This window comes from Hypomesus nipponensis, chromosome 21, assembly GCF_054491055.1.
Source record: "Hypomesus nipponensis isolate SF chromosome 21, ASM5449105v1, whole genome shotgun sequence".
NCBI classification, from domain to species: domain Eukaryota; kingdom Metazoa; phylum Chordata; class Actinopteri; order Osmeriformes; family Osmeridae; genus Hypomesus; species Hypomesus nipponensis.
In genome coordinates, this window is record NC_140381.1 from 11,584,081 (window position 1) to 11,599,170 (window position 15,090).

A 15,090-nucleotide genomic window follows, 5' to 3' on the forward strand; every position below is an offset into this window, starting at 1 on the left:
TTTTCAGCATAGACGTCGTCGATGACGTCGACGAATCGCGGCAGCCCTACACTTTACTAATACATTTATTAATATATTGTGATATGGCAAAATCCATATCATGGCACAACGCAATACCGCTATACCGACCACCCCTACCGGTTCTCCAAACATACCCCATGCACATTTTCAGCCAAGGTCTTCGGGCATTCAACCCAAGTTGGTATCGCTCTCGAACTTGGTTAGAGTACTCAGCCAAGCTAGATGAATGTTTCTGCTTCCCTGGATTTGGAGCCTGAAATGATGGACATCATCTTGACTAGACAAGGTTTTATCAATTGGAAAACAGCATTGCTTATTTTACATCAAGCTCAAAAAGCTATTTTGCACTCAAGTTAAGGACAAAACATTTCACGTGCACACTGTGCGCACTCGCATTTTCTGTGGAAGTCCCTATCTAGCATCACATCAAACCCAGAATACATCCTACTTTTGGGCTAATCCCCGAATGTTTACAACGTCTGGCTCTGCACCTGATTAACACTGATTGATAAGCAGTCTAAAAACTGTATCAATATAAAAAATTATACGATCCCTTTCCGTAATCATGATACCCCAGAAATGTTCACTGCACCCCCAGTCAAAGCAGGCTGCATCTAGCCCTGGATGGAAGGCAATTTCAAGAAAGATGGGAAAGCATATACATCAGCAAGGGATGTCTCGGGGGGGTGGAAACTGATTGGGGGGGCCCCCTGTTATTAATATTTTGCAGTGCAATAAAATATAACACTAAAGTAACCAATAGCAACCTCTATTGTGAACAGCACATATTAGCCTGTAATAAATGTGTTCAGTCATCATAGCCCATAAGCGAACAAAATGTAGGCCAGTAGGCTTGCATTCAGCATTCATTAGAATCTTTCACACACAGTATACTGTATGCCTACACAAATCTATGCATAAAATGGGTTTAAGGATCTGTCCATTTACCAAATACATTATATTTAAATTCAACAAAGAGGTCATAAGCCCCCCCAAATGAAGTTAAAGACATCCTAAGTGACAACTTATTATATATAAACATAGGCCTATATAAAAATTCTTCCAGCAATAATTTGGGTCGAGCTACACGCAAACCAAATTATTGCTGAAAGAATTTGTATATAGGCCACCTACAGCCAGCATGCTACAAATGAACTCAAATTCCATTAGACTACAATAAAAAAAAAAATCAGAACTGACATGTATTGGGATATTCAAAACCAGCGAACTCATAGCCTACACACAGGTAAAAACACATTAACTTTTGTTTTACAAAGGCAGAATATAGGCTATGCAGACATGAAACAGGCCACAACAAATGCCCTTGCCTGTTTAAATCATCATGTGTCTGTTCTTATCGTTAGCAAATCTGGTGATTACTTTGTTAATGTAAATCTCGACGTCCCTGTCGATGCACAGCAGTGCCAAGTTGGACAGCCGTTCCTCTCCCATGCTTGATTGCAAGAAACTCTTTTCAGACGGCTGAACGTCCTCTCTGCCATAGAACTGCTTATCAGAAATGAGAGAATGAGAAAGGAATGAAAATGGAAAGGTTGGGGAAAGCACGGTCCATGTCGTTGTCAATGAGAAATTGTAGGATGCTGTGTGTGTTTAGTTATGTTTTTCCATGCTCAGCCAGCTCACGGTACGTAGTAGAGGTGTGAATAGACACTGATATCCCGATTCGATTACAGTTATCATGTCAGCGATTCGATATCACGATGCGTCAAATATGCATTTTTCTATTAAAGCCGTATACATTTACATTTAGTCATTTAGCAGACGCTCTTATCCAGAGCAACTTACAGTAAGAACAGGGACATTCCCCCCGAGATACCTACCCATTCTGTAGGTAACCAATTTGATTTGTTGTTCAAGTTTTATGTCTCGTGCTGTAAAATTATTGTTGTAAAATTACACCTATGTTGTGGGGATGAGTGTAGTTTGCCTGTGACACACACAGCCATGAAATCTCTATTACAGTAGGTCAGGGCTCGAAATTAACTTTTTGGCTTACCAGCCAAAATGGCTGGTAGATGAGAAATGACCAGCCAACAATAATTTTTACTGGCCAAAATTAAACCTGGCATTTCAGACGTAAACGACCTTTACCTATGATTTTAATATCATTCATTCAATTCAAGTGATATCAATCACTCTCAGAAGGCAAGGTTTTTCATGGGTCTTCGGTGCTCCAAAAAAAAAAGATTCTCATCAATGTATTTATTCCCAGGTGTTTTGCAATTTCCTTGGATTTCTTTGTGCTTACACTATCATTCCAGGTTAAGAATACCAATGGAGGCTGCGTTGGAAATCGTTGTCAAACTTGTCAGCATTTTTAGTGGAAATTTCATTTGCATTTGTACAGGTGTATTCGTGCACATTGGGCTGGCACTCGCAGCGGAATGACAGTTTACTGGCCGCTCTGTCCGTTCGCGCACCTCACAGTTGCGTATTGATCAGACAAGAAGACACGCTTATCAACTCGATTACTATTGATTCAAACAGAACGAGGGTTCAGCTGTAGCCCACTTGAAACATACTATTGAGAACGTATTCGCTGACATTTTTCATTCGCTCTGGATTTTTCATAGGCGCTCGGGAAAATGGCTTACGCTCGCGCCCAAATATTCTCTATGCAGGAAAAACCCTGCTTTCGTGACCCAAATCATTCATTCAACCCAAATCAATATTCTGATGTGACAAATCAATGGGGAATTGCTCTCTCTCTTAAATGCTGTCATCCTCAACCTTTTTTGTCATTTTAAATCTATTTGTATTATCCGTGACATTCTCTAGCTGTTATAAAAGCTATGTTCCTGATTTTCTGCCACCTAGATGTGCCCACAACTGTTTGTGTTCGCGGTGCAAGCTTTTTTAACCATAAGGGGCGCGGTAGTCGGGAGCTCTACTCTGCAATTTCACTCGCCAAATGGCAGAAAATCGGATACAATTTAGTCGCCAGCCCAAAAATCTACACGCCATTGGTGCTTGGCGGGTGCCAATTTCTAGCCCTGCATTAGTTGCATCCAATACCCATTCTACAATATTATTTAGTATGCCAGAGTAGTGTTTTTACAGTACCAAGTAGTCAGTAGTCGTGCAGAGCGAGTTTGAAAGAGTGGATTCAACATGCTTCATGGGAATCTTTCAATTTTGGTTATGCTACAAGCACAAAATATACATCTCAAACTGCAAAACTCCTCCTTTTGCCTCTGAATAAATGTGTTAACCCTGTTGTGCCCTCTTTTTTGTATGCCCCAGTATTAGGTATCACATTTGTAGTATGCTGCTAATTAAACCATAAAGGACATGAACGGTGATGTTTGCCAATTCGTTTGTGGTGATTGACGATTGTCATCTGCATCACACCCTAAGTATTTCCATACGTGGCTGTCTACTTTTCTTGTCACCAACTTTTAGCATTAGCTGACCCCTGCAGCATTAGCTGCTTGTCTAGTGTTGGCAATTTAACGACTTTGACACTAGATTTAGCAACGTTTTGCTTTTCCGTGGAGATGACAAATCTCATCTAGCGACAAATATAGTCGTTTAGTGACTTTTCAGAAAGCCACCAGCTTCTGGATATATATTGGGCAACACTGTGCTTGTCTGACTCTAACCCGGTACCTGAGGAATTTTGGTATTGTACAGTTTTTTTTTTTTTTTTTTTGTGAGTACCGACTTGATACCCTTTTTTGTGACAACACAATGCCATAGAGATATTTAGAATGGCAAATGCAGTATGTCAAAAATGTAAGGATGTCCTAATGCATCCGGGCGTATTTTGCTGTTTGCAAGCCAGCATGCCTTTCTGGCTATACTGACCCACAATCCTCAGCATATTGGAAGATGGATCACAAGAACTGACCTACAGACATGACAAATAACAACAGCAGAGCTGTGGTAGCCCTGACAGTATGCTCGTATTTGGTCAGCTCAACGTATTTTTTTTTATCTCAAAGGAAATTAGTGTTGCACTAAAAAAAAAAATCCCTCAAGAATATAAACATGTTGAGCTACTAACTGTTGACAACTGTATGAGCAAGGGGATTAAAGTTTATGGTGAAATATTGTGACAAATAAGTGTCCCAATTGTGTACTGCATGCAACAGTACTCATCTTCCAGTTCTTGCGAAATCAAGATGGTCATGTCCTCTGCCTCATCTTGCCACAGTAGTACTGGCATATGAATGCATATTGATTTCAGCCAGGGGAGTATCATGCCACTGCTGTTGCCGTTTTTGCAGCACTAAGGTGTGTTCCAGCCCTAGCTGTATCCCCAGGTTTTTTCCTCAACCCTTTTGAAGAAGCCTCCTGATTTTAATGACATTAAGAATCTGGATGGAAAAGCAAACCAGGGCCTTCTTCTATGGAGGACCAAACCTGCCATATTTAGATATGAATGAATAAATACATGTCCACATCCATGCATTACAGAAATGAATGAATACATGTAGTTTTTAATGCGATTTTGTCAATTTGACTTATGTAAAATGTATTTATATATTTATTCATTCATTTCAAACACCTGCATGAGAGGTCTGCAGTCTCTTGGGGACTCGGGCATTCTCTTTATTCCGTCCATGACGGAAATACATTTATTTTCATGTATGTAAGGCTAACATAATCGAATACGTGTTTAATGATTAGCCAATGGTGTCAGATACTGCTTAGATTTGAGTGACACTTCTAATTATTGTATCCTGACTGATGGCGCCGATGATGGCAGCCGCGGTAGCTGGTGTGCTCTGTTTTGTCTTGTTTTGTCTGTTAATTCAGTGTTCTGCCAAGATTTCCGGGGTTCTCTAACAAGAGAAGCACTTAACATCAGGACTACAACTCCTGTGGATTTATTTCCCACTTTTCTGCTTCCAGCGGCAGATTTAGTGGGAATTATAGTCAAAGCCACCCTCTGCTTTGTCCTAGCAGCGAAGAATCGCAGGAGAGGTAAACGGGCCGGTGCATTGGTGCGACTTCGTCGGCATGGAGTGTGCACAGCGTTACCGGGGATATTTCTCTCCAACGTTCATTTGCTGAGCAACAAACTGGATGAACTTCAGCTACTGGTATGGAAAAACAGAGACTTTCGTTCATCTTCCGTTTTGTGCTTTACGGAAACATGGCTGAGTGAAATGATCCCAGACTCTGCACTACAGCTAGCAGGTTTCAAACTGCTAAGAGCGGATTGTGACTCCCTGCTTTCTGGCAAAACGAAAGGCGGCGGTATTTGTTTTTTTATTAACAGTGGCTGGTGTGTAGATGTGACAGTAATTCTGCAGCATTGTTCTCCTGATTTGGAAACATGTTTTATTAACTGTAAACCTTTTTACTCGCCACATGAGTTTGCTTCATTCATACTGGTCGTCGTCTACTTGCCCCCTCAGGCTAGCGCCAACGAGGCTCAACGTGTACTCGCCAACCAGATATTGTGCGTGGAGCATTAAAATCCAGATTCCTTGGTTATTGTGCTAAGCGACTTTAACAAAGGCAATCTCAGTCAAGAACTCCCCAAATACAGACGATTCATCAAATGCTAGGGATGGAGATTTGAACTGATTTCACTATTCGAATAGTATCCGAAATTATTTTCGAATATCCGGATAATCTATTTTGTCAATGTGGTTCTGTTATGTAATTAGCCTGACGTGACGCAAAGCATACAGTAAACACATGAACCACCACACATTCTGGCAATAATTGGGACTGTTAAACTATTAGATTAAATAAGGGTTGAATAAAGAAAACAAATGAAAGATCAATTTATTACTAGACGAAAAGACAATGAACTTAAAAAAACACTGCGTCTTCAGACTTAGGCTCTTAATTTGGCGGAAAAGCGATTAGCCTATTATTATGTGAAATAAAAAGTAGGCTACATTGGACTAAATTAAACACATTGGGTAGACTATCCACCATAAAAACGAAAGACACACAGAGAAATATTGCATAATAACTTGGAACCGGAATCCTATGGGATACGGTGCGCCACCACACAATGCATAAATATAACATTTATATATAACGTTTATATAAATAAACAGCCGATTACGCTAGCTCTACATGGCTACTGGTAAGAAAATAAATAAGCCACAACTGCATTAGCCATACGCATTTTTATTCAGGAGAATTAGCATGTAAACATGCTCAGGGGAGAGGCGAGTACGGAGTCTATTTACGCGCAGGCCGGCCTAGAAAAGACTGCAGGAACTGAGGTTGCTGCGAGGTACTGCTTAGCCAGGACACTATGCTTCTTGTAGCGCCAAATGAAATGAAAGGAGACTCGCAGCAGAACACAGGCATAGCCTACCTTTTTTGATGGTTTTCATCATTTTCTAACGTCACAACTATTACAATTCACAACACGGCGCGACGGTTTTTCAATAAAACATTTTTTTTTATCAAATTACGCTCATAAGTATTCGAAAAAAGTATTCGAATACTAACTTACTTTAGGATATCCGGATATTCGATTAACCACACCCATCCCTATCAAATGCCCTACCAGAAAAGAGAACACTTTGGATCACTGCTACTCTACTATCAGTAAAGCATACCATGCGGTTCCCTGAGCAGTACTGGGTCACTCAGACCACGCCATGGTCCATCTGATTCCTGCATACAGGCAGAAGCTTAAAAACTGTAAGCCTGCTGCGAGGACATCAAAACAGTGGACCAGTGAGGCTATGGAGGAACTGCGGGCATGCTTGGACTGTACTGACTGGGACATGTTCATAACTGCTACCAATAGTCTGGATGAGCTCACGGAGGCTGTGACCTCATACATCAGCTTCTGTGAGGACTGCTGTATACCAACACGCACCAGGGTGAGCTACAACTAATGTTGCTTTCGTCAACGAAAATTATGTCAAAGGTTCGTTGAGACGATATTTAATCAAGTGACGAAAACGAGACGAGACTCATCGTATATGCTGGTGATGTGGCGATGACTATAATTAAATGTATAATGCAATATCGTTGACGAATAAAAACAAGACAATGTAGTTTACAAAAAACAGACAAAATATTATAACGTTATTTTGTCTCGTTTATTCGCGTTATTATGATGAGGCTGTGCTTTGTCTCATTTTCACACTAGCTTTAGACGTTAGCTTTAAACGTTAGCCACTGAGACAAACGTGTGTGAGTAGCGTGTGTGTTTGAGAGAGTGTAAAGTGGGTTACCATGTGTGACTAGTGTGTGTAGCTACTGTGTGTGTGTGTGCGTGTGTATATTTGTATGAGAAAGTGGGTTATTCCTACCTGACTGATTGCATGTGTACTACTGTAAGCATCCCTTGTTGGACAAATACTGTAGCTAGTTTTGTCATTCAAATAGCAATCACAGTGAACTGAATTTGGCATCAACAACATGACTTTGAATACCTTATTCTAGACTAATAGGCCTACATTAAACAAATGGTTTTGGCATTGACATACTTCTCGAAACTACTGCTTAGACTACTTCTGTTTTGATTAAAAAGAGACTAAAATACAATTTTAATTGACTCAAACTAGTCTAAATGTCATCAGTTTTCATCGACTAAAATAAGACTAAAATACTCAGACATTCAGTTGACTGAAACTTGACTAGACTAAAAAGAGTATGAACGTGACAAAAACGAATAAAAACTCAAATGACAGCTTGACACAGACTAAACAAAAAATTAAAACAGACCGCCAAAAACAACACTAGCTACAACAACGACAAACCCTGGTTTACAGCTAAACTCAGAATGCTGAGGTTGGACAAAGAGGCCGCGTTTATGACTGGGGACAGGGACAGATTCAAGGAGTTGAAGAACAGGTTTAGCAAAGCGGTGAGAGAGGCTAAACAACTGTACTGGCAGAGACTAGAACATCAATTCTCTGCTAACAACTCTGCTTCTGTCAGGAGAGGCCTCAGGCAGATCACCAACTTTAAACGACTTCCGCCTGGCCAATGACCTGAATGAGTTCTACTGTAGATTTGAAAGACAATTGGACAGTCCTGAACAACCCCTTTCCACCCGTGAGGCCTCCCCCCTCCCCCCGTCTACAGTGACGACCCTCTCCATTCAGGAGAGAGAAGTGAACAAACTGTTCAAGAGACAGAACCCCCGCAAAGCAGCGGGGCCGGACTCTGTCTCTCCAGCCACCCTCAAGAACTCCACTGACCAGCTGTCTCCGGTGTTTACATACATCTTCAACACCTCCCCGGAGACATTCCATGTGCCAGCCTGTCTCAAGTCCTCCACCATCATCCCTGTGCCCAAAAAGCACAGGCCAACTGGACAAAATGACTACAGATCCGTCGCCCTGACCTCTGTGGTAATGAAGTCTTTTGAGCGCCTGGTGCTGGCACACCTAAAATCCATCACAGACCCTCTACTGGACCCCCTGCAGTTTGCCTACAGAGCCAACAGGTCTGTGGACGATGCAGTTAAGATGGCCCTCCACTTCACCCTACAGCACCTGGACTCTCCAGCATCCTACGCCAGGATCCTGTTTGTAGACTTCAGCTCTGCCTTTAATACCATCATCCCCGCTCTGCTTCAGGACAAGCTCTCCCAGCTGAACGTGCGTGACTCCACCTGCAGGTGGATATCAGACTTCTTGTCTGACAGGAAGCAGTGCGTTAAGCTGGGAACACAAGTCTCTGACTCCCGGTCCATCAGCACTGGATCTCCCCAGGGCTGCGTCCTTTCTCCTCTGCTCTTCTCCCTGTACACCAACAGCTGCACCTCCAGTCATCCGTCCGTCAAACTCCTGAAGTTTGCGGACGACACCATCCTTGTTGGGCTCATCTCTGGTGGAGACGAGTCTGATTATAGGTGGGAAGCGGACAACCTGGTGACCTGGTGCAGACAGAACAACCTAGAGCTCAATGCTCTCAAGACAGTGGAGATGGTTGTGGACTTCAGGAAGAACACAGCCCCACTCACCCCCATCACTCTGAGTGACTCCCCAGTTAACACTGTGGAGTCCTTCCGCTTCCTGGGCACTATCCTCTCCCAGGACCTCAAGTGGGAACTGAACATCAGCCTCCTCACCAAGAAAGCACAACAGAGGATGTACTTCTGCGGCAGCTGAAGAAATTCAACCTGCCAAAGTTGATGATGGTGCACTTCTACACAGCCATCATTGAGTCCATCCTAACCTCCTCCATCACCATCTGGTACGCTGCTGCCACTGCCAAGGACAAGAGCAGGCTGCAGCGTATCATCCGCTCTGCGGAGAAGGTGATTGGCTGCAATCTTCCTTCCCTCGAGGACCTGCACACCTCGAGGACCCTGAGGCGAGCGAAGATTGTGGCTGACTCCTCCCACCCTGGACACTCCCTGTTTCAGTCACTCCCCTCCGGCAGAAGGCTGCAGTCCATCAGGACCAAAACCTCACGCCACACACAGTTTCTTCCCTTCCGCTGTTGGCCTCCTCAACAAGGCCAAGAGTTCACACTGACTTTAATGACTTCATATCTTAAAACAATTGCATTTGCACTACTTCACAATTCGTGCAATATTTGTATTTTATATTGTATTTTATTGTGTAAATTGGCAACTTATATTTTATTTTAATTGTATTCCACTTAATATTGCTAGTTTATGTATCCTTAGTATAGTTAGACCATATATCTAAATTTAAGATTCCTATATGTTTATTGTATGCACCTTCCTGCCAAAGCAAATTCCTTGTCTGTGCAAACTTTCATGGCAAATAAATCCCATTCTGATTAACATATTCGAATTAGGGGTGGGCGATATGGCCAAAATCTCCTATCACGGTATGAGTAATTTTATATCACGATTACGGTATATATCATGGTATAGTAATTGATATAGTAAATTCAATTAAGAAATGGTACAAAATAACCATATCGTACTTCATCATCACACTTGATTATTTATTACAAATAAAAACAACTGCCTCACATGAGACAACACTTGAGTTAAAAACAAAAGACTCAAAGTTAAGAGTACGAGAGTTCCGATTGCCTGATGTGCAGTCATGCCATCCGCCGTAATGCCCCCAAACGGGTGGGGGGGGGGGGGGGTCGAAATAATTCCTTTGTTAATAATTTGTTACACAGAACTTTATTATATTAAATATTCATCCAAAATGATTCACACCTTCACGAAATCAACCACAAACAAAATTTCTGCATATGCAGGTAGCAACGCTAGTGCTAAATAACTATTTAACTGGTCGGCTCCATGATGCCTGGTAAGTAGCTAGCTCCTGAGACTTCTCACCAAAAGAACAAAGGGGAACCATTGCTTAATACATGTTTATAGGTACCTAGCGAAAAGTAGCCTGAACTTTCCTAGATCTTTAGCTACGGTACTAATGCTGAATGCTCGCTGTTATAGATGTCTGTCTTACTAGAACGGTGTATGTATGCATCGTTGCTAACGTGTGCTGACGTTGTGACTATGTATCTGAGAAAGACGCGTAAGTGACAGAGAGACGGAGGGAGAGCAGGGAAAAGATATGCCGCTGAAAGAATTTGCTGCGTGTTTAACTTAAATAGTGTTAAAAACGAAACGCAATATGTGGCGGCCGGTGTTGATTCTGTGACGCACCGCCTCAAAATATTCCATGTGTGGGAAACACTGAAAATTATACCGCGGTTGAAACGGTATAGCCAAATCTCTCCCGGTAGACACATTTCTACTGTTGCACGGTATATACCGTCATACCGCCCAGCCCTAATTGGAATGAACAAATACAGAAATGAAAGCATGAATATATCAATATTGGTTGTAAAGTGAACTATTCATCTATATGTTTAATATTTCCGCACAATTAATACATTACTTAGGTTTTAATTAGGGCTGCAACTAACAATTATTTTAATCGATTGACATGATTAACATGTCGATAATTTTTTGGATGAATCCGATTAAACAAAAAATGATTAATTTCCAACCATTTATTAAAAAACACAACTGACTGTGCAAAAAATGTTCAGAAAGTTTTGGCACACAATTTTGAAAACGTTATTGGCCAGGTTTCCCAGATTCGTTAAGCTCTTAACGCTGAGCTTCTTAGGAATGTTGTAAGAGCGTTCTGGAGCACTCTTCGGACGTTCTTAAGAAGCTCTTAGCGTTAAGAGCTTCTTAACGAATCTGGGAATACCGGCCATTAATGGTATTTAATGGGATTTAATGCTATTTTCAGAGATGAGCAATTTATTTGAATTGTCAACTTAATTGATAATTGAAAGGTTGTGGAAGTAGGCCAGACTTTATTAGAATCATCTGTTGTGTATTTGTATTTGAAGATTTTCAGTACAATTCTGAAAAAGTTATTAAAATTAGAGAGGATTTCATGCCATTTTTAAGATTAGCGATTGCTTATCATTTGTTTGTTTGAAAAAGTAAAGGGTGTGGAAGAAGGCCAGACATTATTAGAATAATCTGGTGTGTATTTGAGATTTTTTGACAATCTTAAAGTAATTAAGATTTGCGAGGATTTAGCTATTTTCAGAGATTAATTATTTTTATCATTTTATTTGAAATTTAATTTAAGAAGTAAAGGTTGTAGAAGTATACCTGACATTGTTATAATAATGTCATTATTCAACAACGTCTCTCTGATCTTTCCTCTACCTCCGCTCTACTCCAGGTTCAATAAAGGAGATTGATGGGATTTGTGTGCCTTTATTTTCTGCCGCTTCGGAACTACAGTAGACCGTTAGATGGGACTTCCTGCTTTGCTAGCTTTCTACATAGCGTGCTTTATTACCTCGTTGGCTTAGACCTATGAGTTGGACTGCTGTTGTAATGGCGCTTCAGCCAAAGGGAAGGTTGTGTGGTTTAGGACTTCAAAATGGAATGCTCAGAGGTGAAAATGTCCACTGCCACTGAATTGGAATTTGACTTTCGTCAGGGAACATACATGTGCAAATCGTTCAGTTGTTTTGGACTGCCCTCCTGTGTTTGGCAGGATAGCGCTTGCTTTTCACGGACAAGCAATGCATTCTAAATAATGCAAGTGGGCCTCACTCCAAAGAGCTCCTATTCTGTGTGTCCTGTTGTCTCATTAAATAGTTGCAAACGGGCAACATTGGCCTCCACAGCAAATTCTTAGGTGCCTCTGTCAGAACTGATGTAGGCTACTATGGGAATTTTTTTGGGCATATTTCTCTTTGATAGGAATTTGCCCACAGTCATAAAAAGCTCATAATTCTACCAGATCATAAACCTGCAGGGCTTTTGAGGTGAGAATATTCTAACTAAGCTATGACCTTCACCTGTCCAGTGTCTTCAGTCCATTCTGACCCTGAATGCCTGGTGTATACGGAGGACACTTTAAGCAAGGTTTAAGACCGGAAAGTAAGCTAGTCTGCCAATAAGCGTCTTTGCACACTTGTTGTCAGGCTCCCGTGTACAGGCCAGTGTTGGGACGAGGTGTCTGGGTGTGACTGGGACGATGTCTCAGCAGACTTTGGCGCTGTCAAGTTTGGCTATTTATAGGGGGAGTCTTGGAGTTGTACCCATAACCAAGCCAAGACTTTTGATAGCTGTGGTACGATTAAGCCCTTACAAGGCCTTACAACCCTGCTTAGATCCTGCAGCTGTTTTTTTGCCTCAGAAAATCCAAGCATTTTGCCCTTTTTTGCAAATGGTTCAACAGTCTAGCCTGTCCTCCATTCGGAGTGGTGGGCTAAGTGAACAGTTGCTCAATGTCTGTCAAGCTTTGATTTGATCAAACGGGTCCAAGTCTCACAGTAGTATTAGTCCCTCAGGAAACGAAGGAATGCCTGTTTGGGTTCCTGCCGTCTGATGGTAACTGCAGTGTCATCATCAGCTGTAATGTGATCAGGGTGGTTGCACACCCTCATTATGGTCATCCCAGCAAGCTGTCCTTGGCAGGACATTGAACTGAAGCCTGCAGACTATTATGAAGGAATTTGGATAGGGAGGGATTTTGATGTTGTGCCATGCAACGCTGTGTGACTTGTCTGTGTGTGAGAGATTAGGCCAAGGCGAGTTTTTATAAATGTTCTCATCTTCTCTACCCACTCAAACCAACATTAGCGTTGCTTTTGCCTACTCAGAAGCAGCAAACTTGTCAGCCTTGTTCTGACCACATTTTAACAGGAAACGGACATTTGTTTGCACCAAGCAAGTAGTTTCTCTCGTATCGTAGTCTTGGCCTATAGATCAGCCTATTCACTGTACTGTAGTCTAAAAACTGATATTACAATCATAAAATGTGAGTAATAAGTTGGCGATCATTCCCAGTTGGTGGTTTTTCTGTTATATGGGCCATGGAGACCTTTTGACAACTCATATTGTGACTTTAATGGTTCATGCAGCTCTCACATATCTGGGTCTCTGGCTCACATATAAGACTGTGGTCTGCACCTCTGTGTCACTAACAGTCTCTGGAGGAGGGGAAGTGCTCACTGAATTGTTCCTACTAGTAGGTTTCTAGTGGCCTCAGCCCATGTGGTATACACTTTCTTGTGAAGCCCTCTAACGTTGCTTGTAAAAAGGGCCACACAAACAAAATGCTATTTGATTTGACTTTCTCTGAACATGGTGTAATAATCCGCTAATCCTGGTCTTCTGGTTAGGTGACTGGCCAACAGGCATGGTGGTCTTTTCACAGTCTGTAGGGGCTCTGTGTCCATTCCAACACCTTTCTCTCCTTCCATATGCTAGGCGGGCCCAGGATTGAAAATGTTGGCCCCAAGATGATACCTCGGAGGGAGGCAGAGGATGAAGGGTTGCTTCTGGAGGAAGAGGACACGGGTGTGGCCAGGCCGGTCCAGATTGTCGTGGCTCACGAGGATGACCATGATTTTGAGCTGGACGAGGTGGCACTTGAGCGCATCCTGCTGCAGGAGCACGTCCGAGACCTCAACGTGGTGGTGGTGTCGGTGGCCGGAGCCTTCCGCAAGGGCAAGTCTTTCCTGTTGGACTTCATGCTACGCTATATGTACAGCCAGAGCAAGGTGAGCAACTACACCTGCTTACTCCCTTACCCTTCACACCCACAGACACACTGAAGCCATTCTTGGGGAGGGGAGTAGGGGGGCAGCCTTCATGCACAACCAGATGACTCCCCCAGAAAACCAGGGGCAAATGTGGGTTCATATCCATACAAGAAAGCCAGATCCATTTATTAAATCTACATGTTCACAGTCAGTGCAGTGTTTCCCACACAGACAAATTTGTAGCGGTGCGCCACAGAATCAACACCGGCCACCACATATTGCGTTTTTATTTGTATTTATTTTTAACACTTTAGGTTAAAACACACAGCGTATTTGTTCAGCTGCATTTCCTTTCCCTGCTCTCCCTCCATCTCTCACGCGTCTCTCTCACATACACACACAGTCACAACGTCAGCACACGTTAGCAACGATGCATACATATGCCGTTCTAGTAAGACAGACAGCTATATCAGCATTCAGCACTAACTTCAGCATTAGTGCTTTAGCTAAAGGTCTAGGAAGGTTGAGGCTACTTTTCGCTAGGTACCTATGAACATGTCTTAATCGAAGGTTCCCCTTCGTTCTTTTGGTGAAAAGACTCAGCAGCTAGCTACTTACCCGGCGTCATGGAGCCGACCAGTTTAATAGTTATTTAGCACTAGCGTTGCTACCTGCATATGCAGAAATTACGTATTTGCTGTTGTTGATTTTTTCCAAATATAATATCTCTGAAGGTTTTCATTGTGTTTCCCATTCACCTAAAGTGAAACTAATAGACCTGCATCACAGAAAGTTAACCAATGCCTTTTTCTTTTCCAGGAACTAATGAGTTTCCCTCTGCCAACCTGTTTTTACAAAACTGTCCTCTTAACGTCTCTACTGCCAACTGCTTTATAACTTTTCTGTGCAATGACTGTAATCCATTAGAGCTTTGCTTTTAATGCGGATTTTGCTTTGGTCCCCATGTTTGGGCTGTGACCCGCCTTCGCAAAAACACACTGCCTTTTAATCCCCATCATAAAGGGCGCTTTTGTGTTTCCCCTAAAGAGGTCTCAGCGGCGTTATCTTGGGATAACATCCAAAACGCCCCTGAAGTATGCTAGCCAACACGAGGGCCTGGGTTGGGGGGATTGAGTCGGGACT

General features: G+C 42.3%; 1 protein-coding gene and 1 pseudogene across 3 annotated transcripts in view; both read left to right on the plus strand.

Annotated features, from left to right (window-relative positions):
- The window catches only part of LOC146238012 (atlastin-2), a 37,960-nt gene that overhangs the window by 5,559 nt on the left and 17,311 nt on the right, over window positions 1-15,090 (plus strand). For all 3 annotated transcript variants that reach the window (XM_084685374.1, XM_084685376.1, XM_084685375.1), the window contains exon 2: window positions 13,673-13,965. In XM_084685374.1, the coding sequence (XP_084541500.1) occupies window positions 13,673-13,965 (293 nt within the window). The remainder of the gene's footprint in view (window positions 1-13,672; window positions 13,966-15,090) is intronic.
- Window positions 4,557-5,561, plus strand: LOC146238013 (uncharacterized; annotated as a pseudogene).